This window comes from Corythoichthys intestinalis, chromosome 13 (genome assembly GCF_030265065.1).
Source record: "Corythoichthys intestinalis isolate RoL2023-P3 chromosome 13, ASM3026506v1, whole genome shotgun sequence".
NCBI lineage: Eukaryota > Metazoa > Chordata > Actinopteri > Syngnathiformes > Syngnathidae > Corythoichthys > Corythoichthys intestinalis.
The window spans coordinates 41,205,616-41,233,364 of NC_080407.1; the positions used below are offsets into that span (position 1 = coordinate 41,205,616).

General features: G+C 41.9%; 1 protein-coding gene across 1 annotated transcript in view; it reads left to right on the plus strand.

Annotated features, from left to right (window-relative positions):
• The window catches only part of LOC130928666 (zinc finger protein OZF-like), a 70,724-nt gene that overhangs the window by 18,472 nt on the left and 24,503 nt on the right, over nt 1-27,749 (plus strand). The window contains exons 3-6 of the mRNA XM_057855385.1: nt 1,374-1,501; nt 5,142-5,172; nt 5,706-5,991; nt 6,112-6,864. Coding sequence (XP_057711368.1) covers nt 1,374-1,501; nt 5,142-5,172; nt 5,706-5,991; nt 6,112-6,864 — 1,198 coding nt within the window. The remainder of the gene's footprint in view (nt 1-1,373; nt 1,502-5,141; nt 5,173-5,705; nt 5,992-6,111; nt 6,865-27,749) is intronic.

Genomic DNA, 27,749 nt, shown 5'->3' on the forward strand with positions numbered 1-27,749 from the left:
AAATTAAAATTAGTTTGGGGGCTTAATGCGCCATTAATCTGCTATGACAGCATATAGACATATTGTTCTATCAAACACAACAGTTCTTTTGGCTAAAAGTACAGCAGTTTATTTTAAAGAGGGGTGCAAGGGCAGAAACTGCTTTTCAGCCTTGTCTGTGTTTTCCGCCATGTATATCACACGCAATTACCAGGATAGAACACACACGCTGAGTAGAGCAAACAAGCGCGTAACGCTGTGTAAAACATACTGATACCTGGTCATTTATTCATGCATGATAAATTCATACTGTTGAGGGCATGGCTATGTCAAATACTTATATTATTTACACTGCTTTAAAGACGCCACCTGATTGAGCAGGCTGGCGTGATCATAGAACGGCAAGCTTGCATCTGATTGGTAAAATTGAGTCATGGGATTATCGTTGCTACAACTCCTTGGTGAAACTGGTCAAGCTCCTCTTAGGGTTCCCAGCACAAAACAAAAAATCTAGTATGTAGAATAATGAGAAAAAATGTTACGACTCCTGTGTAGCCCAAAGTAGCAGAGGAAGAGTAGCATTTTTTCTTCACAAATATACTCGAATAAAAGTAAAAAGTATGGCTCAGTTTAACTACTCTTAGAAGTACTTTTTAAATTATTATTTTTTTAAGTTACTCAAGTAAATTTAACGGAGTACATGTAACGTAGGAGCGCGTTAATGCTTTTCATTTGGATCGAATGTTTTTTGCGTATTGAATGTACTTAATAAACGTATTCCCCTTCTGTTTGCCAACTGAGATTGCCACTCCCAGCACGTCTTCAATAAACTTTTCCTTTGCCTCATCATAATATCTCACCAACTGTGCGTTATCAGTGGCCAGGGGCGCGACCAGGGATTTTGGGCCCCATGAAAAGATATCACTTTGGGCCCCACCACCAGAGCCGGGACACACACACACATTTAGAGTATCAACTACGTAATTTCCTGCATTCTGGTGAATCTTTACACACTAATTTGTGCATTTTCTGCATTAATTTAAGATGAAAATATATTTATGTAAACATACAGCGTATAGAGCAATAATGAATAGACTGATATCATCTTTAAGAAATGTACTGAAGCCCATCTTTTACAATCTAAATATATTTTTATTAGAAATATTCTCAAATACCACAATGAATGACTTAAGTTAAAACAAAACTTGAGATGGTCCTGGCTCTGTAGTGTACATAAAATGACAAATATAACAATATCTTCTATATTATTCTAGTATCTTAATTTAATTATTAATTATGTATCATTAATTAATAATAATAATTATTATTATTCATTATTATTACTTATTACTATTTGTCTCTTAGCCAATGATATTTTATGTGTGGTGTGGCAGTGTTCAAGTTGATTTCTCACCTCCTTCAGTTGGGAGTAAAGATGAGGCTGGCTCATAAAGGGTGTCAGGAGACAGAGCTGCTGAGCCAGACGCAGCAAGAGGAGTTGTGCTTGTGCCTATTACAACAGGCGAGTGCAGAGACAACTGTTTTGGTGTGGAGAGCTTGCGAAAGGGTTAACCTGCTGTACTAATTAAATGTAAGCTAAAAGTGGAGCAAACACTAGCTAGCAAACAATTACAGTATTTCATAATGGAGCAGGCTTAGCCCCATTTGAAAACTTACAATCCCCAGCTACTGGGGATCATATGCAACTTTTTTTGGAACACCCTATATATTACTTATCAGACTTGGAACAATTAAGGAACTATGCGTAAATAATACACTTCACTGGTCCTTGGCATACATCTAATGGTGTTTGATAAACCTCTTCTTCTATCAGCTTTACAGGTGGAGTTTGTTGGCGTCCTGCCCTGGGCCGTCCCGCCGCCGGTCTTGGCCCCCGGGATTTTCGGCCGGGGCTTGTCTGGTTGCGTCTGGCTGTGCGGGGGGTCCCGTCGGGCGTGCGCTGGTGTCGTGGGCGGGTGGGGGGGCCGCGCGGGTGCCGGTCCGGGGCCGTGGCCCTTCCCCGGCCGGCCGGGGTGGGGTGGAGTTGGGGTGGGGGCCGGGGGGTGTATGCGGCAGCCATGGTTCCCTCCCAGGTCCGCCCGGCCGGAGCCGCGTCTCCCTGTACCGGGTGCCGGGGAGGTGCCCTCTGGTGCCATACCGCGCGCCCTTCTTGGCCCGGGGGTGGGTTGTGGGGGGTGCACTTCCCTCCCCTTGGTCTGTTTCCGGCCCTGTCCGCCTCCCTGGGCCGCGGCGGCCGCGGCTGCCCCCCGGCTGGCGGGGTCGTTGGCGGGGCCTCTTGGGGCCCGCGGGGCCTAGGGTGAGGCTTGCTGTCCCTTGCCGGTGGGGTGGACGCCCCCTGGTCGCCGGCGCTTGGTGTGGCGCCTGCTCGGGGTGCGGGGTGGGTGCTCGGTGGGTGGGAGGGGGGTGGGCGGTCGCGGAGGCGCCGTGGGTGGTCTGGGGCGGGGATTGATCCGGGCCCTGACGCTTCTTCCGCCCTGGGGCCGGTGGTTCTGGTGGACGGGGCCACGCCCGCGGGAGCCTGCCTCTTAACTCACACACTTCTCACTTCGGCACTGTAAATATTTTTCACCCTGGCACTTACATGCTCATACACTTCTCCGGGGAGAGTTGGGATGGGGCTTTACAGTCCCAGCCCGACTCCCCCCTGTTTTTAATGCACCACACACCAAGGTTGTGGGATGGTTGGGACCTGTTGGGGGGGGGGGGGGGGGGGGCCTCACGGCTGCCTCCTCACCACAGGCCCCGCCATCCCTGCACCTTTTTTAAATGCACCACACACATCATACTCCACAGGAGAGCTCCGGCAAAGGGCGGTGGGACGGGCGGCTGGACAGAAACTCCATGCTGCGGTCCCACTGCCCCAAGCCAAGCTCTCCTATTTTAATGCATACATTGCACTACCCTCCCCTCACACCCCCATCACGGTGCTGGGTGATGGCTGCCAGTCGGGAACCTGGCAGCCACAGTAATAGGGTGGTAGGTGGGTCCCACACTTTTTCTATATGGCGTGGCTCCCGGGGTGTGGCCTCCCCTCTGCCTCGGCTGCCGGCCGCGGGAGTGGGTTGGGGGGTCGGGTCTCCGATCTTGCATCGCCCCGTGGCAGTTCCTGGGCGTTCTCCTGCCTCCGCCTTCCCCTCTCTTCCCTGGCTGGGCATCCGCCCTGCGCTCCGTCGCGGGTCGCTGGCTGGGCGCCGGTGTATCAGCGGGGTGTCGCCTGCACCGGCGGGGGACCCTGCCTTGCCTGGGGCTTGGTGGGCCGCTGGGGGTCCCATGGCGTGCCGTGCCGGTTGGGGGGCTGTGGCTGTGGCTCGTGGCCCGGGTGGGCGGGCGGGGGTGGGTGTAGGCGTGGGGTTGGTGATGCGTCCCCTCCTGCCATCCCTGAAGGCCGGTTGATGGGCGCGCGGGTGGCCCGGGGGACCACCCTGGGTCCCGGGGGGGGGGGGGGGGGGCGGTGGCTCCTTTGCTGGGCGGCGGGAGGAGGGATGGGCTGCGCTCCCCGGGCTGGCTGGGTGGGGCGCCGTGGCGCGGTTTCTCCACCCGTCTGCGTGGCTGTCGCGCGCCCGGTGGGGCTTGCGTGCTGCTGGATGTGGTAGGGCATGCTCGGGTTGGGGGTTCCGGTGCCGGGATTGGCGATGCGGCGGCGTAGGGTTGGTCGCCAACGGGCTTACACTCATAAGAGATTCACACGATTACTGGGTTCTAGATCACAGAACTGATTTGTGTACACTCTACCCCTTTCAATCACTTAGCTTATAGTCTTATAGACACCCCCACCCCCATTCTCCTCTTTCACTGGCCAATTGGCCCCCACATGGTGTAAACCGGAAATACATCTCGCTGACGATAGCACCAGCATATTAATAATTAGTCTAGATGTTCTATGTATTTCTTGTTGTTGTTTGTGTATGTGTTTCTTTTCTTTCTTCTCTTGTATTTCTTTTCTTCTGTCCCCCCATAATCCCTTCCTGTTCGCTGCTTTGTCATAATAAAAAGGTATTTTGAAGGATCACAATGGGAGTATGTCAGACTCTCCATGTGAAACATTAAAACTGTTCAGAATCCGGGCACTTAGACTTCCATTCTCTGTGTCAAACAGCTGAACAGGACAGGTTAAAAAAAAAAAAAAAAAAAAAAAAAACTTACAATCTCCACTATAGGCTACAGGCTAGCTCCGAAGCCAGGTCCCTTCCTTGTTAACTAACTAAATTTAATTGATGACAAACTAAATTCAATAAGTTCTTGAAAAACTGGATTCAACCAGATAAAAAAAAAAATCCACACCAACTTTCAACATCCGTATGATACCAAAAAATGCCGTCATTATTTGGAATTTGTGTTCTTGAATTGGTCAATGTCGCTCACTGAGGTCGGGAAAATCCCGTATTTCTTACGGAGTGAGCTGGGACCTGCTTCTGAGCTTTCTAATAGACGTCGCGTGAGCTAAAATAACAGGTTAATTTTCAGCACTACACTGACACAATTTACACCAACCTTCCTTTGTGAAGTACTTTTTCACATCCTGTAGGCCTTTTCTACCCCTCTCCTGCTTTGCTTTATTTTCTTTCCTCTTTTGATAGCCTGATTTCTGTTTTGAAAACATTTTTGATGTAGCCTACCGCACGCACAGTACTCAGTCATTGACTGGTGTAAATGTGCACCGCTGCTCAGCCTGCGCGTGGTCTGATCAAAGGAAGGGCGGACGAAACCAATTAATGAAAATACGCGGGGGGTTGCTGGCAGTACATATGGTCTCTGGATGTTTACTTTTTGCCAAAAACAAAACAAGAAAAAGAAACCCTTCGTTTTATACCTTTTAAAATTATAATGATTAATATTTTAATTTGCAAACGATTACCTAATGCTCTAATTTTCTTTGTGGGCCCCCTCAGGCCATGGGCCCTTAGAATCGGTACCACTTTTCCCCCCTATACGGCGCCCCTGTCAGTGGCATCATTGGATTCATTCACTGCAGGGGAAATGCATTTTGTATTCCATCACAGAGCTGTTTGGGCAAATCGTCAGCAATTATTTCAGTATGTCTTATTGCTGTCTTCTGTGAGTGGGATTTACTTTATTTTAGCAACATTCCTTGCATCATTTCTGCATCATCAAATGCTTTCTTGTGCTTACCCATGATCCAGGCCACTACTTTGCTCTTCTGTCAAGCACAAGGTCAGTTTTGTGACAGACGTTTCGCACAAGTTTTTCAGCTTTTATTTTTATTTTTTATTTTATCTGATTTTGGGGGGCGTTCTTTATTAAAATTGCGGTGGCTTTTCTCATGATGTCATTTCATGTTTTCACGTTATTTTAGAGCAACAGTGCTTTGACACAAAGGAAACATTGGCTTTGGGCTCGAAGATGGCAAGATAAACTTATATTTATCAGTCCGTTCTTCATTCAATCGCAGTTTTCGTTCAGTGTCCACCTTTCTCTGACGTGCCATTTTGATATCATGCCACGAGTGTGAGCAGCGCTCCTGCCACAAGTAAATTGCTACTGCTTGCGCCTGAAGGTTGAGGGCGTGTCAATGCACGATGACTAACAGCCAATCAGTGCATCGTTGTCATGGGAATGACAGCCCAGAAAGCATCTCGAACGCACGCATACATACACTCGCTCTCTCATCGAATCTAACCTCACAGCCTACAAGCTGGATAGACGGTCTATAAATTATATCATGTGTCTTTTTGTGTTTCTTGCAGGTTTTAGCAAATATTTTGAGTGGCCGGAGTCTGAGTCTCCTGGCTTTAAAGAGGAAGTCGAGCACCCGAATATGAAACAGCAAGAGCCAGAGCACCCTCAACAGCAAAAGAGAGAAGTACAACTTCCAATCAAAAAGGAGGAGGTAGACGCTGGTGAGCCCTTGAGGAGTGATGATGATCTGAGTGAGGCCAACAGAAGAGCGGAGCCTCCAAGCGGCAGCAGCAGCTCAATAAAAGGATTGCAAACTGACATTTTCAACGCTCCATCAGACAGAAATGGCACCACGTCACACTCAACTTATAATGATGATGGTCACAAGAAATCTCACCGTGAAAACAAACTCTGCAAATGCTCTCAGTGTGGGAAAACCTTTGCTAATAATTATACTTGTTGTACGCATATGAGGAGCCACAATGTTGAAAAACCTTTTGTCTGCTCAGTTTGTGGTCATAAATTCCATCGGGAGGGCAACTTAAACACACACACAAAAACCCACACTGGCGAAAAACCTTTTTCCTGCTCAGTTTGTGGTAAAAAATTCACTCAAAAGAGTAGCTTAAACACCCACACGAAAATCCATACCGGAGAAAAACCTTTTTCCTGCTCAGTTTGTGGTAAAAAATTCACTCGAAAGAGTGACTTAAACAGACACACAAGATCTCACACTGGTGAAAAACCTTTTTCCTGCTCAGTTTGTGGTCAAAGATTCAGTCTTAAGAGTAACTTAAAAGTACACTCAAGAACCCACACTGGCGAAAAACCTTTTTCCTGCTCAGTTTGTGGTAAAAAATTCACTCAAGAGAGTAGCTTAAACACCCACACGAAAATCCATACCGGAGAAAAACCTTTTTCCTGCTCAGTTTGTGGTAAAAAATTCACTCGAAAGAGTTACTTAAAAGTACACTCAAGAACCCACACTGGCGAAAAACCTTTTTCCTGCTCAGTTTGTGGTCAGATATTCACTCAAAAGAGTAGCTTAAACACCCACATGAAAATCCATACCGGAGAAAAACTTTTTTCATGCTCGGTTTGTGGAAAAAGATTCACTCGCAAGAGCGTCTTAAACACACACACAAGAACCCACACTGGTGAAAAACCTTTTTCCTGCTCAGTTTGTGGTCAAGGATTCATTTGGAAGGATCATATGAGGAGACACAAGTGCGTTGGTGTTCGAAGCAGTGGCCAGTAACTGTTTCGCCTGTCACCCATGCTGCCTTCCTCAGACTGTGCACGAAGGACGATTGCATTCTGTAGAGGTTCCTCAAATCCTGTTGTACTTTTGGTGCCTTGGATGTGCTTTGTCCAATCCTTGTGGATCCACCCTATTGCCAAACGTATTGGCTCACCTGATTTAACTCTCGAGTGGCATTATTTATACAATAATCTCCCCCTTTCAAATTGCCCTTTTCATAGTTGATATTTGAAACAGTAGACCCCAAATTACAGATGATGTAATTATGCTCGCAATTATTATTATGTAATTAATTGCACATAATGTAATTACAACAATATGGAAAATTATGATTGCCTCTCAAATGATAGGTTTTTTTGGGGGGTGGGGTAATCATATATAATTAAAACAAATACTATTACTACTGTTGATTGACAGATTTATTATGACAGATTATTAGGGCCAATAAAGGGGGGGGGGAGGGGGACTACAACATTAAAGTCATACTGTTACTAAAAGAAAAAAAGTGGTATTATTACGTAGGGATATTGTAGCTGAATAATCGGCTACGCACTTTACATACATGTACCTTAGATGGTAGCTACAATGAAGCATTAGTACAAATCCTTCTATGGATTATAATTTTATGTAGATGAGCTAAAAGATAAAGGATTTCCTATTTCTGGGAATTGATTATTAAACACAGCCTCGCAAGATGCTTTCATTATTGTTCATTTTAGCGGAGGCGGCAACGCTCAACGTAAAATACATAGCTGTTTATTCAGCTACGTTACCCCGACGTGATGTGAGGTTTATTGTCAGTAATCGTACGACTTATTTTCTTATAGTGACAGTTCAACTTTTTTTTTTCTCATTGTAATAGTACAACTTTAATCCCTCTCGTTTTTCGGTTCTAAAACTACAAATTCGACATATGATATTTTTATTGAGTGTGCTTTTAATCATACCAGTCCCCGCTGATGAAAATCTCTCGACTCTGCTTTGAACTTGCTTGCTCAAAGTGCTATTCATAATAAATACCTTGTTTTGATTCAGTACAAGCCTCCTGGTCTGGTCCATCAGAACAAACCTGTGTGTATGAAAAATTGTACATGTGTTGTGCCACTTTTGACCAGTTTACTAGAGACGGGACAAAAGCCTTAAACACCTACGATACAGCAGGGTCACGATATGACACAGTAGTGTTATAAATAATAGGAGTCCAATGTCACTTATTAGATGAATTGGTATATTTTTTAACGCTACATGGCAAACAAGTTACCAGTAGGTTCAGTAGATTCTCAGAAAACCAACAAGACCCAGCATTTATGATATACACACTCTTAAGGCTGGGCAATTGTTTTTTTTCCACTTGCACTCTTGATGACAGTGAAAGGTGTATGTGTGTGTGTCGGGGAGCAACATATCACTATGTTTACTGCTAGCATATGATGAATGTCTCACGACGTTGAAGAATTTTAATATGAAAAGGTCGAAGCCCTCACAGGATGCTTTGAGAAAGCGCAGAAAGGAGGTGGAAGAAAAACAGGTCCCAGGGTAGAGGTACTGTATGTCTATCATTGTCTGAAATAAAAGTGAAACATAAAAATAGTGTTGGCTTCGTAGATAGCTTGTAACTTATTGACTCGTCCACTCCAAAATCCATGAAACTGCAACAGATTGGGGCAAAGCTTGTTTTTGTAATTCAGTAAGTATACAGTCCAAATACATATAAAACCATTGACATAATAAAGGAACCTGTATTTTAGATCACCTGGTAACTGATTCATCCTCAAGGTTTCATGCATGTTCGTTTTGTGAGGACTCCAATAACGACTGCATGTTCAAAGTCAAAGAGTTTAAAGGGGGGCGGGGGGATCCAGGCCCCCCGGTGGCCGAAAAGTGTCATTGCATATAATTGACTTTCGTATTCATATAAAAGTTGTAAAGCAATAAAACATACAACAAAAATGAATGAAATGAACAAAAAAAAGATTTATATAATGGGTTGAAATGATTTTTCGAACTGAATATGTGATGAGCACCTTCGACGGTCATTTGCTTTGAATATTATTTTTTTAAAAAAACAACAACAAAAAACGGGAGGGCAATTTTATTTTTCAAATGATTTATTTTCTTTGAAAATATTTTTTTTGAACTTTTTTGGGGGTTGAATGATTTAGACACAAATGTCACACAAAAAGGATTGCTAATATCAAAGATTTTTTTAAAATGAAAAATTAAGGGCAATGCAAACATTTGAGTCTCAAATATTTTTTCGCATTCAAAAACTTTTTTTCTATGATTGAAAATTTTCTTTTTTTGATTGAAGTGATTTTCGTTTCAAGCAACTTCATTTTTGATTGAATAATAAAGACACAAACGTTCTAGCCAAAATGTAGCCCAAACGCAAAGCAACATTACTTCAATCAAAAAAATTGCTTCAACCCCCCCAAAAATTGACTTCAATCCAAAAAACAAAAAAACAAAAAAAAAATCCAAATAAAAATAGCTTTCAAATGCATCTTTTTGAGTTTCAAATTTATTTTTGCATTCAAACATATTTTTTTGATTGAAGTGACTTTTTTTCATTGAAAAAATATATTTTGATCAGGGGTCGCGTTAACCGAATATTTTCCGTCGTTGACCGATTTTTTAAAACAGTGACGGAAAAAACTGAAATCCATCCGTCATTTTGACCGGTTGCAATTCACACCCCAGACCACAGGGTGGCGAGTGAGCTTATTAATTAGCTATTGTCTCTCTTGATGCATGACATCGTTGGCCTTACTCTGAAAAATGTCAAGGCAACTGAGTGTCCGAAGTTTCTTCAAAAAGCCCCAAAACGACGATGGTGTTGATAAAAGAGGTGAAAAAACAGGGACTGCACAAGCGGGCACGCAACTCAAGTCCATGCGCACCAGGAGGAAAGTGTGAGACTACGTTCAGGCCTCAGCAGGTGAACTGTTAATTTCATTGTTCCATATGCTACATATGGTAGGCTACCTAACTACTGGGGCCACAGTTAGCTGTTTTTGTCACTGCGGAGAAAAAGTTACATATTCATCTGCTTGATGTGTGATGGCACGGTGTGGATTCTCTGTTAAGCTTGTTCGGACAGAATATTAATTTAAAATGAATGAAAACTAAATACTATTGAATATGTTGAAGCGGTATGCAATGTTAAAAGTCTTGTTAGCTGTAGGCGCACTATCCTAGACCCCTCACTATCCACTCGCGGGGGCCTGCGCTTGTCAGTGACGTTCCTTATTCTCGCTATATGATTATACAACTCTGTGTGTAGTATCATCCATCGCTTTTCCTTTTTAAATGGGCACTTATAAGCGAACGCAAGAAGTAACAACGGGAACATTTTTAAACGGGCATTTCACGGGAGAGCATTTCGACTCTTCGGCCAATCATATAGCGAGAGCGAGTGGATAGTGAGGGGACCGCGCGCGGCTCCTAAGTGTCTCTGTCACGTGACTGTCGTAGCCGGTAACGCGCTCGGCCAAATGGACACACAAGTACGGAAGGTGAATTATGCCAAACAAAGGGTCACCACAATGTCATTATCATCATTTTAAAACTTTAATTGACGGGTAAAAATAGATTATGACCGGATTTTTATGACCCTGTCAGTCAAAATGACAGACAACGAAAAAGTCTAGCGCAACCTCTGATTTTGATCAAACTTTTTTTGGCGGGGAGGGATTGATGCAACTTTTTTTTGGATCCAATAATGAAGACACAAATCTACCTCCATATGGATTCACCCAGGTGATACAATTTTTGACTGGGGTAACTACATTGGCACGACACCGGCGGGCGTACCATATTCAATGGATTACGATCTTGGCGAAAGGTATAGCTGTCCTAAGCTGTCTGATTTAGAATTCCCCTCAAGAATGAAGGGAAACAATGCTCATTTTCAACTTATTATTATAAATATTCTTGTAAGCTAATTTTATTGCCGACACTGCGTTTTGGGGTCATCAACATGTTATGCCCCCCCTGCCCCAAAAGTCAAACTCCGCCTATGACGCTGTGTCAGTGAGCCACTCCTGTCCCAGCCCAAAAAAGATCAGAGTAGACTGACAGATTCTTTCCGGCTTGCCCGGTATTTTATAGATGAGGATGAGGAACTGATGCTATGTGGTCATGTGATTGGTTGAATGTCCATGGAATTCCTGGCCATTAATGCCAGATGGGGAGATTGTTGATCTAAACGTCTGCTGTTGGCTTTGCCAGACTTCTAGGTGCCCCCACACTGTCCTGAGATCAGAGAAAAAGTGCCCTTTGCTCCCTTCTCCTCCTTAGGCCTCCCCAAGGTGAATCAACTCCAGATGGCATGTTGTCTTTTGCTGCTTTCGTTCTTCGGGTGTCAAACACTTGTCCGAAGAGGTATGTTATCGAAAGGGCCCTCCTGCTTAAAGAAACAGTCTCAGCTTTCTTACAGCAAATGCATTTTATTGTCTCATTACTTTTATTATGTTAATTCCCGTTATTAAATATAACTTCCCTTCAATGCTTATTAGAGATCGAAATAACACGTCTACTTACACTGCTGGCCAAAGGTATTGGCACCCCTGCAATTCTGTCAGATAATGCACAATTTTTTCCCAGAAAATGATTGCAATTACAAATGCTTTGGTAGTAATATCTTCATTTAATTTGCTTGCAATGAAAAACCACAAAAGAGAATGGAAAAAAACTTAAATTATTATCATGTAATTAACAGCACCTGTTACTTACCTTTGGCACATAATAGGTGGTGCCAATAACTAGATCACAATTGCAGCTAGTTAAAATGGATGAAAGTTGACTCAACCTCTGTCCTGTGTCCTTGTGTGTACCACATTGAGCATGGAGAAAAGAAAGAAGACCAAAGAACTGTCTGAGGATTTCAGAAGCAAAATTGTGAGGAAGCACGGGCAATCTCAAGGCTACAAGTCCATCTCCAAAGACCTGAATGCTTCAGCATCTACCGTGCGCAGTGTCATCAATAAGTGTGAAGTCCATGGCACTGTGGCTAACCTCCCTAGATGTGGACGGAAAAGAAAAATGGACGAGACATTTCAACGAAAGATTGTGCGGATGGTGGATAAAGAACTTCAACTAACACCCAAACAAGTTCAAGCTGTTCTGCAGTCCGAGGGTACAACAATGTTAACCTGCACTATCCGTTGGAGTCTGAATGAAAAGGGACTCTATGGTAGGATACCCAGAAAGACCCCACTTCTGACCCAGAGACATAAAAAAGCCAGGCTGGAGTTTGCCAAACTTACCTGAGAAAGCCAAAAATGTTTTGGAAGAATGTTGAGACAAAAGTAGAGCTTTTTTGGAACAGGCATCAACAGAGTTTACAGGGGGGAAAAGCGAGGCCTTCAAAGAAAAGAACACGGTCCCCACAGTCCAACATGGCAGAGGCTCCCTGATGTTTTGGGGTTGCTTTGCTTCCTCTGGCACTGGACTGCCACTGTGTGCATGGCATTGTGAGATCTGAAGCCTACCAACAAATTTTGCAGCATAACGTAGGGCCCAGTGTGAGAAAGCTGGGTCTCCCTCAGAGGTCATGGGTCTTCCAGCAGGACAATGACCCAAAACACACCTCAAAAAGCAGTAGAAAATGGTTCGAGAGAAAGCACTGGAAACTTCTAATGTGGCCAGCAATGAGTCCAGACCTGAATCCAATAGAACACCGGTGGAGAGATCTGAAAATGGCAGTTTGGAGAAGGCACCCTTCAAATCTTAAGAGACCTGGAGCAGTTGGCCAAAGAAGAATGGTCTAAAATTCTAGCAGAGCACTGTAAGAAACTCACTGATGGATACTAGAAGCTGTTGTTCGCAGTTATTTTGTCTAAAGGTTGTGCTACCAAGTATTAGGCTGAGGGCGCCAATACTTTTGTCGGGCCCATTTTTGGAGTTTTGTGTAAAATATTTTTTTTTCTTCTCTTTTTTGTTTTTTCATTTCAAGCAAAATAAATGAAGACATTACTACTACGCTTGAGAACGATAAACCGATTAGACCGGAAATCCGGTTTTACGGGTGAGAGATACAGCTGTATCGAAAGTAAAGTTACCATTCGACAGTAATTAGCCATTAAATATTCAATGAACCAATAGTAGAGATAGAATTCGACTATCGCGAGCACAAGAATCAGCTTTTAAGGCCTCGTTCAATGCATTGCTTAATGGGATAATAATTTAGCTTTTAATTCACATGCTGCGCTTGTGTCATTCACCACACAGCGCACTTGGATTGAGACCGAACGCATGATATAATATGGACAAGCACAACTAACGGTCATGGTTGCCTCAACTTCCCATGCATTTCGGCAGAACCGCTACTAGTTGCCATCATTACCCAATCGTCACGGGCGTGTGATAACAACGCGAGAGCTAACAAAACCACTGTAACGCACGCTCCGTAGCGTTTTCTTCACAGCCCAAAACGAAACTAGTAGTGGCAAGGAAGCAACATGCTAAAACAATGGACAGTTTGAGCACCGACGCCAGCGACGTCCAGCGATTGATTTTCAACGCACCCAGGGAGACAAATTCGGACTTTGAAGTAAGGAAGGCAGCCAGATCTGTTCGCGTGGGACAGAGCTAGTGTGAAGTGTGGAGCGGTACAGAGATCGTGAGTTTTTAACCCTGAAAACTAACCCACGTCAATGGTGAAAAGGGCAGCAGGACCCTCTGGAGATTTTTTTTCCCCACGAAACGCAGTCTACTTAAACATGAAAATGTGGATTAGTTGATCTTCCCCAAGAAACAATCTGCCCTTCAAAAAAAGATATGGACAGTGATGAGGAGTAAAAAATGTGGAAACACAGGCATAAGTGAAAGACTTTGCTGTGTATAAGGTTAAAGTAATGATTATTGGCCTGTCTGTCTAAAATGCCATATTTTTATTCCCCCAATTGTACCAGTGGTAAAGCATAATTTATTATTTATTTATAATAACATTGCAGGTTTAATTTTTTTTTCTAGAGCTGCTGCATATAATTAATATTTTTTGTTTGTCAGATGTTCACATTGAAAGTTTGCACTTAAATTACTTACCTCTTGTGTTCAAAACACCAGGAAATACAGTAATTGAATTACTGCACTTTATTGTTGTCCATCACTGGAGTTTTATTATCAATCCCATCCAACAAAATGACGGTCATATAATAAGCCTTAATTTTTTTTTTTCATAAAAAAAAAATTAAACATAACAATGGTATGAAATTTTGTTTAATTTTGCTATTAGAAATGTGGTCTTTTTTTCATATGTTCAAAATACTGTACGAACACACACAACAAATGTTTACTATCGTATTGTTTTCACTCTGTATCGAAACGTATCGTTCTTAAACTGTATCGAATCGCTTGGCCATAAAAATGTATTGTTTTTTAATCGAATCGTAACCTGCGTATCTAGATACATATCGAATCGGCTTCATGCCAGAGATTCCCAACCCTAATTACTACCAAAGCATTTGTAATTGCAATCCTTTTCTGAGAGAAATTGAGCATTATCTGACAGAATTGCAGGGGTGCCAATATTTTTGGCACCCCTGCAATTTGGCAATGTATATTGGCCTCAAATAAGGGCTTACAAAATCCCCTTTGGATATACTAGTATATATATATATATATATATATATATATGTATATATATATATATATTAATACTGCTGTCAAAAATAGCGCGTTATTAACAGTGTTGTTAATCTTACTGAAAAAAAGTAATTAATTATAGTTACAAATTACTTCTCCCAAAAAGTAATTGCGTTAGTAACTCAATTACCTGAATGTAAGAGTAATTAGTTACTTGGCAAAGTAATTGGTGATAATTACTTTTTTTTTTTTCCTCAAAAAACAAAACAAAAAAAAACAAAAATTGGCCACACTATGTGAAGTTTTTTGTGGAGGTTTTTGGTACAATTGGCCCGAGCCCAATTCTTTACCCTAATTTACCCTTTACCCTGAATCAACTGTTAAAAGTTGTTAAAATTGCTCCCATTATTGCATTAGTTCCCTTCTCTCTACTTTCGACATATGAAAGTTTTAAAACTGTTTCATCATTTAAAGATAGATTCAAGTCAAGATTTTGCCGATTTAGAAGTATTTTAGATAAAAAGTTATTTAGGTTCGCTAGGAAGGTTCTCTACAACACAGCCGTCCTAAAAAGCCTACTGCTTTAAGATGGCAGCTGTCTACTAACGCATTTAGTGCCATGTCTGTCATTTTGCATCTAGTTATATCTATATACAGTACATGTGATATCTACCATGTCTAACATATCTACCATAACATGCGGGCGTAGTTTGTCGGCTATCGGCTACAACATGTATTATTGGAGCTACCTAGCATCGCGTTTGCTCGGCGTCACAACTTTCTTGCCTCCTCCCCGCTCCTGCTCTGCTCTGTCGTCTCGGTGAGTCCGTCTCCCTCAGACTTTTTGACCAATATAGTAACGCATAGTAACGCATGCCTTTCCGTCCTCAGTAACGGTAACGGCGTTGCCAAGATGAGAAAAGTAATTAATTAGATTACCCACTACTGAAAAAAATAACGCCGTTAGTAACGCCGTTATATTGTAACGCCGTTATTAACAACACTGGTTATTAACGCGTTAACGAAAATCAATTTTAACGGTGTCATTTTTTTTTATCGCGAGATTAACGTTCATTGTGACCAAGTGGACTTGTAGTTTTTATAAACTGTGGCCACTGGTTGCAACCAGGGCCTTAGATAGAGGGTTACGACACTCCCATAGAGATCCACTACACGATTTTACTTCCGGGTACTTCCAGGTTACGGAGCCTCGTGTACTTCCAAACATGGCTTCGACGAGAGCGGACCGCATTCATACGAATGGCTGGCTGTAAAGTATATTCGGAGGTAAGTTGGTGAAAAAAACGATCTTTTGAATTTTCAACAGTCTGTATTCTATCAGAGGCGCTTTATGATGTATATGTTGAGCTTTATTTGTAGATGTGTAGCGTAATTATACATATATTTTATCTTGGTTGACGAGCGATGTTCTGCTACTTTTTAAGCTGAGTCTGCTAACTAGGAATGTATCGTCAGAGGTAAATTCATTGTCCCTACCTCTTTTAAGTTGTTAACTCTTTCAGAGGCCCTTTGTGACGTACACACTCATCTGTATTTGTGAGTATTGGTCGACGACCGGCTTATTAGCTCCATTTTGTAAGCTTTGAAGTAAGGTATCCCCCTCATGAAAGAGTACCAAGTCAATGCATGGCAACCTGTATTCTTTACACCAAAATGTTTGACATGATTATATTTTAGAGATGTGTATAGATTGAAAAGTGATGTCAATAATACACATTTATAAAAAAAAAAAAAAAAAAAAAAACTAATGTATAATATTATTTTAGGTTACTTTTTCATGATCCACATCATGTCGGTCTACGTTCCTACCCTAACCGATAGTCACGACCCAGGACATGCTGGAGAGACCGTGTCTCTGCTGGCCTGGGAATGCCTTGGGACCTCGCCAGAGGAGCTGGATGAAGTGGCCGGGGAGAGGGAAGTCTGGGCTTCCCTGTTAAAGCTGCTGCCCCTGCGACCGGACCCCAGAGCAAGTGGAAGATGATGGATGGATGGACATCATGCTGCTGGCGGTGCCTGCTGATGGTGACTGCTGGCTGTGCGCACTAAGCCCATTTTTTAAATGGCAACAAACAAACAAACAAAAAAAGCATTTTCATGTTTTGACGACTGACCATTGCCATCCATTTTTTTCTGCTGCTCTTGGTCCTTGGGGAAATCATGCGGCACACAAACCATCACAGGCCACTGATCTGTAAAATGTTAGGTGTAAACAATGAACCATGACACCAATTTCACCAATTTTTCAATAAATATTGTGATTTTCTTTATCAAAGGTAATAAGTTGTTATTGTTATACATTACACCATGTTGGGGAAAATCATAAAATGTTTTTCCTGTCTTGTAATCATTTTGTGTTGCTTGGGTCCAAAATGAAAAATGCCTCTAAAGAGGTACAGGTTTGGTTTTGCTAAAATTAGAGGCTATATTCAAAATTTTGTTGTTTTGCACTGTTAAATGTCATTTGTTTGTGTTTCAGGTCAAACTAAGTCTATCAAATGGAAAATGTACACACACACATATATGTAAGCATTAGAAAGTGCAACAGGAAAGAAAAGTGGAAAATAGAATTTAAAGGGCAACTGAAGAGCTTTTCGGATTTCGCTCTTAAGTATTTTACTCAGTTGAATTGTATTAAATGCATCATTCGCTGTCTCGAAAAGTCACATAAAAAAATAAATAAATAATTGACCGCGTAGTTTTTGAATTATGGCCATAGCAACGCCATAGCAACGAGGGACGCGCCGTCCTGCCGACCGCTACCTCATGACGTAACTTCCAGGAAGCCTCGCCACCACTCTGAACACGGAAATATAGCACCACGCTATTCTCGCCATATATTGCAAACATTTTCTGGGTTTTACTCGCGGGATTCGTCATGCCATCTCGATGTGTACCGATGAATAGCTCACAGGAAGACTCGAGACTCTAGGAGTGGTCCCAAAAAAACTTCTGCAAAGGTTTGGACCGTTTTTGTGAGCATGCATACAGGTCCCCAATCGGCTCATTTATTTCATCATTTCAGCAACGACAGCTTTGAAAACCTACAACAATGCAACCTTGGTTTTACAAAGACGTAAGTAGAACACTACTGGCTTTTTTTTGATAAACGAGGGGGACTCCTACTGCCTGTTTGTTGAAGTGCGACATATTTTTTGTTGTTGCTGTTGGCCTGTCATAAGTAGATAGGTTGGCTGACATGTCGTCTACTCATATGATTTTATTACTATATCAATAGGTATTATGTAAATTCAAATGTCCCCAGCACCAAATAGGTCCTTGGCTGGGGCATTATTATTTGATCACCAAGAAATTATTACTAAATTAAAATTAGGATTCATCCAATATTTTCATGCTGCTGTGATTTTTTTTTCCTCCAGGAAGCCAAACATAAAAAATTAAGTGGCGGAAACCCTCAACATGATGAAAAAAGCGTTGCAAGTCAGTCGCCACCCAGTTTCCCAAAATAAAGAGAGAGTGGGTCGAGTCATATGATGACCCAAGTGATGCGGTGTCCAGCGATGATGACTGAAGAGATCCTATGAGGCCTGCCAGATGCTGAATTTCTTCCGTCTGCGACATCAGATGACGATGATTTAGGAGAAATAAATGTAGCAAATTTTGATGACATGAAATCATAAACTAGTCATATATACAGTACACATTTTTTAAAGGAAAAATATAGTTACCTTCATATATTACATATTTATCATATAAATACATATTTCCCACTGCCATTATCATTTTTCAATGTTGCGCTAGTCCGTTGCTATCCTAACTTTGTTTTGCTTACTAAATTTATGTTCTTTGATTTGTGCCATTGTGTGCTTGGTATAACTTAGCTCATATGTTGTCACAATCTGACAGCGAAAGCTGATGCTTATTCAACATAAATCTGGTATCATTTATTATTGTGGCCTATTGAATATTTTTTCTGAATGTAATATAATTACAATATATTATATACCAATAGAATACATTAAACAGTCAACAAAATGTGTCAATGTTGTTTACAATTTATGGTTTTATTTTTTTAATGTAATTCATGCCCCTGTCAGTGCTTCAGCCTCCTCAAGTTTGGCTCTCACGTCTGGGATCTCCTGATGACACAGGCATACTCTTGGAAGGGTAATTACTTGACGGTTTACAGCAACACCTGGAAAATAAAATCGTTTTGTCATTTATTTTGAAAAATCAGTAAAATATCATTCATTTAGCCACATTTGGGCTAGCTTTACCATATTTAGATCTGTAGGAGCTGTCCCATTACCTAATATCCAGTTGGCATGGAAAAATATACAACCATATGATCGCATTCTCTCTAATAAAAAAATCACGATGCTGGATTTAGGCTTACTACTCACTCTCCCGTTCGTGAAGTGTCGAGCTGTCAAATGGCGTCATGACGCCATCTGCTGTGTCAAGTAAATCGCCGTCATCTGACGCCTCAGGTTCAAACATGTAGGGATTAATTGTTGTTCATCTTTCCTGGGAGCCTTTGCCACCGGTCGCGTCACGAAGGAGCGATCCTGAATGGTTACCTTTGGTGGAAATATCACTGACATCGTTGTTGCTGCTATGCTAGTTGTGGGTAGTCTTCTGTTACCTACGTCACACTTCCAGGTTTGCGAAGGGACCATTAACGGAGTGCAAAAAAACTAAAAAAAAAAAACGCAAATTATCCTTACAATTACGTGTTGATAATGTCATGGTTGTTTTGACGAACTCGTCCAAAGTTTATATTCGTAAAATTACACCAAAATCCGGAAAGGTCTTCAGTTGCCCTTTAAATGCCGTGACCACAAACCCAAATTTTTGGGGAAACAAATGTTTTTATATGTCAATACGAGAAAACAAACTTTAAACTACCACTTAGAACTAGGGAACAAAATATGTTATACATGGGGTCATCTTTAATATATTACCACAGGTAGGTGAATCAAGGAAATCTAGACATTTTCTGGAAAAACAGTATTTTAGTTGTGAAAAATGAAAAACCTCAGTCATGTAGTATTTCAATGTAAAAGTCGATTTCCCATGCTCATGCTAAAATTAACATGACACGTTCACTCCATAACATGAGAAAGTTCCCTTCTGTGTTAGTTTACATAGTTCTCAATTGTCGCCTGACCACTCCAAATGTAAAACTAGCCCTCAGATATATGTCATAATGCAATGACATAATCAAACAAGTACTTAGATGCGTGATTTGATCCATTTTTCCATAAATGTCGCAATTACCGCTGTCAGTTCCATTGCAAACCACGACAGCGCTGGTTGTGTTTGGAACTATTCACGCCCTACATGAATCACGTGACCACCCGCGACGAGAACAGAGAGTGTCGCGACTCTCTTTGTATGGCTCTGGTTGCAACGTGAGAAAAAAAGTTGTAACCCGGAAACAAAACAATAGGCACGCCCCACGCATGTGCTTGATCTTGCCTGCTCACTCGCTGTGAAAGAGTAGGCTGTTTGAGTGAAACGAAGCGGAAACGAAAACAATTCTGAACGGAAAGTTCACGGAGAAGTCCAATGTACAGCACGCGTTGGAGCAGACAAACACAGTCGCGCTCACTGTAGATTACTAGACGTCCCTCAGTAATGATAACTACCTCGGGGTCACAGCACATTATTTCGACCCACTGTGGGAACTTCAGTCGCATGCTTTGACTGTTATGAAGACCGAAGAGAGGCACTTAAGCGACGTTGTTGCAGCGCATTTCATGCAAGTAAGCCAAAGACTGGAACATTGAACACAAACTGGTCTCACTGACCACTGATAGTGCAGGCAACTTGATTGCTGTGGCCAGACAGCTTTCTTTTGAACACTTGCCATGCAACGCACACAGTGTGCAGTCACGGTTTCTTTACACAACAGCCCGTTTGACAGTGCATTGGCAAAATGCCGAATAGTTGGACATTTCAAACACAGCCCAGCAAATGCCGTGGAGCTAGAGCAGCAACAGATCGCACACCATCAGAAGAAAGAGTCGCTCACACAGGAAGTGTCAACTAGATGGAATAGTACCCTTGAAATTATCAAGCACGTCCAGCGGAATACGGGACATCTGCCAGACGTGCTGCCCCTACAGACCAAGCAATGTCACCATGCCAACAGCTACCGAGCTGGAGAAAATGAGGAAGCTCAAAGCTGCGTTGGAGCAGTGCAGGTACAGTGCCTTGCAAAAGTATTCGGCCCCCTTGACTCTTGCAACCTTTCGCCACATTTCAGGCTTCAAACATAAAGATATGAAATTTAATTTTTTTGTCAATAATCAACAACAAGTGGGACACAATCGTGAAGTGGAACAACATTTATTGGATAATTTAAACTTTTTTAACAAATAAAAAACTGAAAAGTGGGGCGTGCAATATTATTCGGCCCCTTTACTTTCAGTGCAGCAAACTCACTCCAGAAATTCAGTGAGGATCTCTGAATGATCCAATGTTGTCCTAAATGACCGATGATGATAAATAGAATTCACCTGTGTGTAATCAAGTCTCCGTATAAATGCACCAGCTCTGTGATAGTCTCAGGGTTCTGTTTAAAGTGCAGAGAGCATTATGAAAACCAAGGAACACACCAGGCAGGTCCGAGATACTGTTGTGGAGAAGTTTAAAGCCGGATTTGGATACAAAAAGATTTCCCAAGCTTTAAACATCTCAAGGAGCACTGTGCAAGCCATCATATTGAAATGGAAGGAGCATCAGACCACTGCAAATCTACCAAGACCCGGCCGTCCTTCCAAACTTTCTTCTCAAACAAGGAGAAAACTGATCAGAGATGCAGCCAAGAGGCCCATGATCACTCTGGATGAACTGCAGAGATCTACAGCTGAGGTGGGAGAGTCTGTCCATAGGACAACAACAATCAGTCGTACACTGCACAAATCTGGCCTTTATGGAAGAGTGGCAAGAAGAAAGCCATTTCTCAAAGATATCCATAAAAAGTCTCGTTTAAAGTTTGCCACAAGCCACCTGGGAGACACACCAAACATGTGGAAGAAGGTGCTCCGGTCAGATGAAACCAAAATTGAACTTTTTGGCCACAATGCAAAACGATATGTTTGGCGTAAAAGCACAAAAAAAAAAAAAAAACACAGCTCATCACCCTGAACCAGAGGTTGCGCTAGACATTTTCGTTGTGTCATTTTGACTGACAGGGTCATAAAAATCCAGTCATAATCTATTTTTACCAGTCACTTAAATTCTTAAAATGATAATGATGACATATTCAATAGTATTTAGTTTTCATTCATTTTTAATTAATATTGTAACGCTTGCTTGGCGGCGAAAAATTAGACACGGAAGTTGTATTTTTCTCCCTCTTTTTACTCTGCTTACCGCCAACAACACAAACAAAACAACTCCACTCCCAAAGAAAAAGAGGCAACTATATAGACCCCAATCACCAACGTCACACAATGATCTTAATTGTGGTTGTCAGCCCAAAATCTTCTAAATATATATTAAATGCATCTTACCAGATATAAAATGACTACTACATAGTCTGTGGATCGTTTGGTGCCCAGATTTCTTGTCGAATTACAGCAGTCCATCTCGCTCTCCTCTTCGGGTCTCTCAGAATACGGTAGAACTTCAAGTTTCTCCGTCTATCCTCTCTGTTACTGCAACCAACCGCCACACACGCCTTCGCCATTTTGATTATTAATGTTAACAAGCAGAAAAACACGCCGTAATAGGAGGCATGTACGTAGCGGTAATGTGTATACACGACGAGCTGACGGACAATATGGCTGCTCCAGTCAGGGGGCGGAGTTGTGACGTCATGTGATTGGGGTCTATAGACAAGTTTCCTGAGCGAAATACGGGCGCCGCCATCTTGGAAAATGTCTGCTTCGCACTTCCGGTCCGGTCGAGTAGCAGTGTATTAGCAGTGTATTGACGACGATAAAACTACGAAATCAAGCCAGAGAAACCCATGGAATCTTCAAAAATTGATTCAGCACGACCTAGATGACACGTAGATGAGATTGGATGGCAGTTCGTGTCACTTCGTTGATCATTCGTGGACAAAATTATTAACAAAGGTCAGCCTGTGTTAACGTGAGGAATGGATTGATACTACGGCCGTTAGTGACCAAAATGTGGTGAAATTACAAGTTATATTACATTTGCCGACTGCAGAAGGGCTGTCATGGATTGTTTTGTTACAAGGAAATGCTACAAGGTTATGTACATATGATGTAAACACAAATAGTATGTTATTCTTTTTTTATTGCAGGCATTGATCGCAATAAAACATTTAGACATGATTCAATTTCTTGTTTTATTTAAAACGATTGGTGCACTCCAAAACAGGTCAATAAATCACATTTATAAAAGTATTGCAAAAATAGCATACGAGAATGTGATATCAGACCGCAGAGCTCCGGAGCCTCGTGAACAAATAGCGACATCACGGAGGCCCTCGGCGGCATTTAGATGTGCTTTTTTCCCGTCCTCGGTAATTCCAGCTCCAATAGCATATATTTAAAGACGCTACCGTTCACAAGTTCGTAGTTGGATCACGGCGATCTCGGCGAACCACCGTCTGTCACAATTCCTGCCTCTCTCGGCCTCTCTCGGGAGTCGAGCTGTCATCATCATTGTGGAACGCAAACTATATATGTTCGATATATGTCCATCAACGTACAAGTCAAGTTGTCTTCTCTTTTATAACAGCATTTCCCAGCTGTAAACAAACGAATAAAAACTTGTAACACTTGGATTTATGCGGTGCATTCAAACACGATTAGCAACAGGCGGCTAGCAGCAGTAGCAGAAGCTAGTTGTTGTAAAAATGATTAAACTTCGTAATTACAATCATCATCGTAATATCAATAGCAAAGGCAACAAGTCGTTTCATGCGCCAGATTTTAGGTTTCGTATTTTTAGAGCACATTACCTTCCATAACAGCGGGGGCATGACTGCAGGAGCTGTCAGTTTTGTCCATCTCCTTCCCTCCCACCTGTATGACGAGTACGAGCACCCATGGTTTGGAAATCGACATGGTACGAAGCATGGAGGCCTTGGCTTGGTTCTCCACCCGCCTACATCAAAATAACATTCCCGGGATCTTGTATAAAGACCTCCCAACTTCAATTCCACCGCCAATGACTTCAACGGTAAACAGGCGGAAACGGAAGGGGAAGGAAGACATAAGGAAGTAAACCGGAAGTACCTCGGAAACTTGTCTATACACAGGCGACAATCTAGTCCACCAATTGGATGACGCGCTGACACACCGGGTGCGCCAATAAGAACCTCGCGTTGATGTGTCAATCACGGTGCTGCCGCCAGACCACGGTGACGCTACAATATTCTGACAGAATAGCCAACGACGTCATGCATTAAGAGAGACAATAGCTAATTAATATGCCACCCTGTGGTCTGGGGTGTGAATTGCAACCTGTCAAAATGACGGACGGACTTCAGTTTTTTCCGTCACCGTTTTAAAAAACCGGTCAACGACGGAAAATATTCGGTTAACGCGACCCCTGCCCTGAACACAGCATCCCCACTGTCAAACATGTTGGTGGCAGCATCATGGTTTGGGCCTGCTTTTCTACAGCAGGGACAGGGAAGATGGTTAAAATTGACGGGAAGATGGATGCAGCCAAATACAGGAACATTCTGGAAGAAAACCTGTTGGTATCTGCACAAGACCTGAGACTGGGACGGAGATTTATCTTCCAACAGTACAATGATCCAAAACATAAAGCCAAATCTACAATGGAATGGTTCAAAAATAAACGTATCCAGGTGTTAGAATGGCCAAGTCAAAGTCCAGACCTGAATCCAATCGAGAATCTGTGGAAAGAGCTGAAGACTGCTGTTCACAAACACTCTCCATCCAACCTCACTGAGCTCGAGCTGTTTTGCAAGGAAGAATGGGCAAGAATGTCAGTGACTCGATGTGCAAAACTGATAGAAACATACCCCAAGCGACTTGCAGCTGTAATCGGAGCAAAAGGTGGCGCTACAAAGTATTAACGCAAGGGGGCCGAATAATATTGCACGCCCCACTTTTCAGTTTTTTATTTGTTAAAAAAGTTTAAATTATCCAATAGATTTTGTTCCACTTCACGATTGTGTCCCACTTGTTGTTGATTCTTGACAAAAAATTAAAATTTTATATCTTTATGTTTGAAGCCTGAAATGTGGCGAAAGGTTGCAAGGTTCAAGGGGGCCGAATACTTTTGCAAGGCACTGTAACTCATAGTTTGTGTCCATGTCATGTGCCTATCTATTAATTTAATAATCAAGGTAGATATGTTTCAAAACGGTAATGTTAATGTGTGTGTGCGAAAGAGAGAGAGAGAGAGAGAGACAGAGACAGACATATCCCTCCTCTCTCCCCATATACGACTGTAACTACTGACACCAGTATGGGCTTTCTGTGTGTGAGTGAGCGACCGAGCGAGCAAGCTCTATGTGACTACCAACACTAAAGAGCTTCTTTATATTATTGCAGGTACGTGTCTGAACTTGTGTGAGATATTGCTTGAAAAGTGAATGACTGTTCAAAGTGAGAATGGTACTGCGAAATATAGCACTACATATTGTTTTCAATTTTTAAAAAAATGCACAAAGCAAGCCTATCCACTTTTCCATGTTGATAAGAGTATTAAAATAATTCAAGGGACATTTATAATAGATAAAATCGCGAGTTAACTATGACATTTGTGCGATTAATCGCGATTAAATATTTTAATCGCTTGACGGCACTAATATATATATATACATATATATTATATACCAGGGGTCGCGTTAACTGGAAATTTTCCGTCGTTGACCGGTTTTTTAAAACGGTGACGGAAAAAACTGAAGTCCGTCAGTCATTTTGACAGGTTGCAATTCACACCCCAGACCACAGGGTGGCGAGTTAGCATATTAATTAGCTATTGTCTCTCTTAATGCATGACGTCGTTGGCTATTCTGTCAGAACATTGTAGCGTAACCGGGGTCTGGCGGCGGCACCGTGATTGACACATCAACGCAAGGTTCTTATTGGTGCACCCGGTGTGCCAGCGCGTCATCCAATTGATGGACAAGATTGCCGCCTGTGTATAGACCCCAATCACATGACGTCACAACTCCGCCCCCCTGACCGGAGCCGCCATATTGTGTGTCAGCCCGTCATGTTTATACATTACCGCTACGTACATGCCTCCTATTACGGCGTGTTTTTCTGCTCGTTAATATTAATAATCAAAATGGTGAAGGCGTGTGTGGCGGTTGGTTGCTGTAACAGAGAAGATAGACGGAGAGACTTGAAGTTCTACCGTATTCTGAGAGACGCGAAGATGAGAGCGAGATGGACTGCTGTAATTCGACAAGAAATTTGGGCACCAAACGATCACCACAGACTATGTAGTAGTCTTTTTATATCTGGTAAGATGCATTTAATATATATTTAGAAGATTTTGGGCTGACAACCACAATTAAGATCATTGTGTGACGTTGGTGATTGGGGTCTATATCGTTGCCTCCTTTTCTTTGGGGGCGGAGTTGTTGGCGGTAAGCAGAGTAAAAAGGGAGAAAAATACCACGACTTCCGTGTCTAATTTTTCGCCGCCAAGCAAGCGTTACAATATTAATTAAAAATGAATGAAAACTAAATACTATTGAATACGTCATCATTATCATTTTTAAAATTTAAGTGACGGGTAAAAATAGACTATGACCGGATTTTTATGACCCTGTCAGTCAAAATGACAGACAACGAAAATGTCTAGCGCAACCTCTGCTATATACATACAGTGCCCTCCATAATTATTGGCACCCCTGGTTAAGATGTGTTTAGGTTCTAATGATTTTTTTTTATTTTATTCAAATAATATGGTACCTTAATGGAAAAAAAAGAGAAAAATCCACCTTTCAATACAAGTGCATTTATTCAGTGGGGAAAAAATCTCACATAAAGAAATAATTATTTGACATCAAATAATGTGTGTCACAATTATTAGCACCCCTGGTGTTAATACTTTGTACAACCCCCTTTTGCCAACAAAATAGCACCTAATCTTCTCCTATAATGTTTCACAAGCTTGATTTTGTGTCTGGTGAATCATTTCTGTGTTGATTTGGCCATATGTTTAGGGTCATTGTCTTGCTGAAAGACCCAGCGACGACCCATCTTCAGCTTTCGGGCAGAGGGCAACAGATTTTGATTTAAAATGTCCTGGTATTTCAAAGCATTCATGATGCCATGCACCCTAACAAGGTTCCCAGGGCCTTTGGAAGTGAAACAGCCCCACAGCATCACTGACCCACCCCCATACTTCACAGTGGGTATGAGGTGCTTTTCAGCATGCGCATCTTTCGTGGCACGCCAGACCCACTTAGAGTGTGTGTTGCCAAAAGCTCAATCTTGGTCTCATCTGATCAAAGCACACGGTTATTAGAAGCTAAAAAACACATCTTAACCAGGGGTGCCAATAATTATGGAGGGCACTGTATATATATATATATATATATGTATATATGTATATATACACAGTGGGGAGAACAAGTATTTGATACACTGCCAACCCACTGTATACATACATTTTATATATATACATATATATATATATATATATATATATATACATAGACATACATCAGCATTTGAAAATCCCATATCGGTCGCCCTCAACTAAAAAAATCTTCGAGGTAATCAACACTGACGTCGGTAGGTCTTCTCACACTTAGGACAGAGGACCTCCAATAGAGAATTTTCTAAAGAAAATCATTGTTTCAATGATGTGCTTTTAATAGTAATACTGTAGTTTCCAATAGTTGGAAAAATCTTTGCGTTACTTTTGGTTGGCTACTATGCAAATATGGCAAAGCTTGATTGCTACTCTGACTGCCTGAAGTTCAGATACCTGTGTAGAAGTGACATACAGAACAATTAAAAGCTTTTCCACTAGATGGCAGGGGCATTCCATATAACAAAGTACTGTACAACCCTGCCGTTTTATACCTTGGCCGTATTATATTATGAGTAATTGCCACATGCGCTGCTTTTCTGGTGGTCAAAAGTGTTTTGGCGAGAACATCTTGCAGGCTATATGGGTCATTATTTTATATATATATATATATATATAATTATTATTATAAAATGTTTTTGTGTCAACACCAAATCATTTTATCAAAAATTTCCCATTGATCTTTCAGCTGAGCTTATCAAACTTTTGATAGTGTATTACCTATTGATGAAAAATATGTATCGGAAAGTCAAAAAAGTAACAT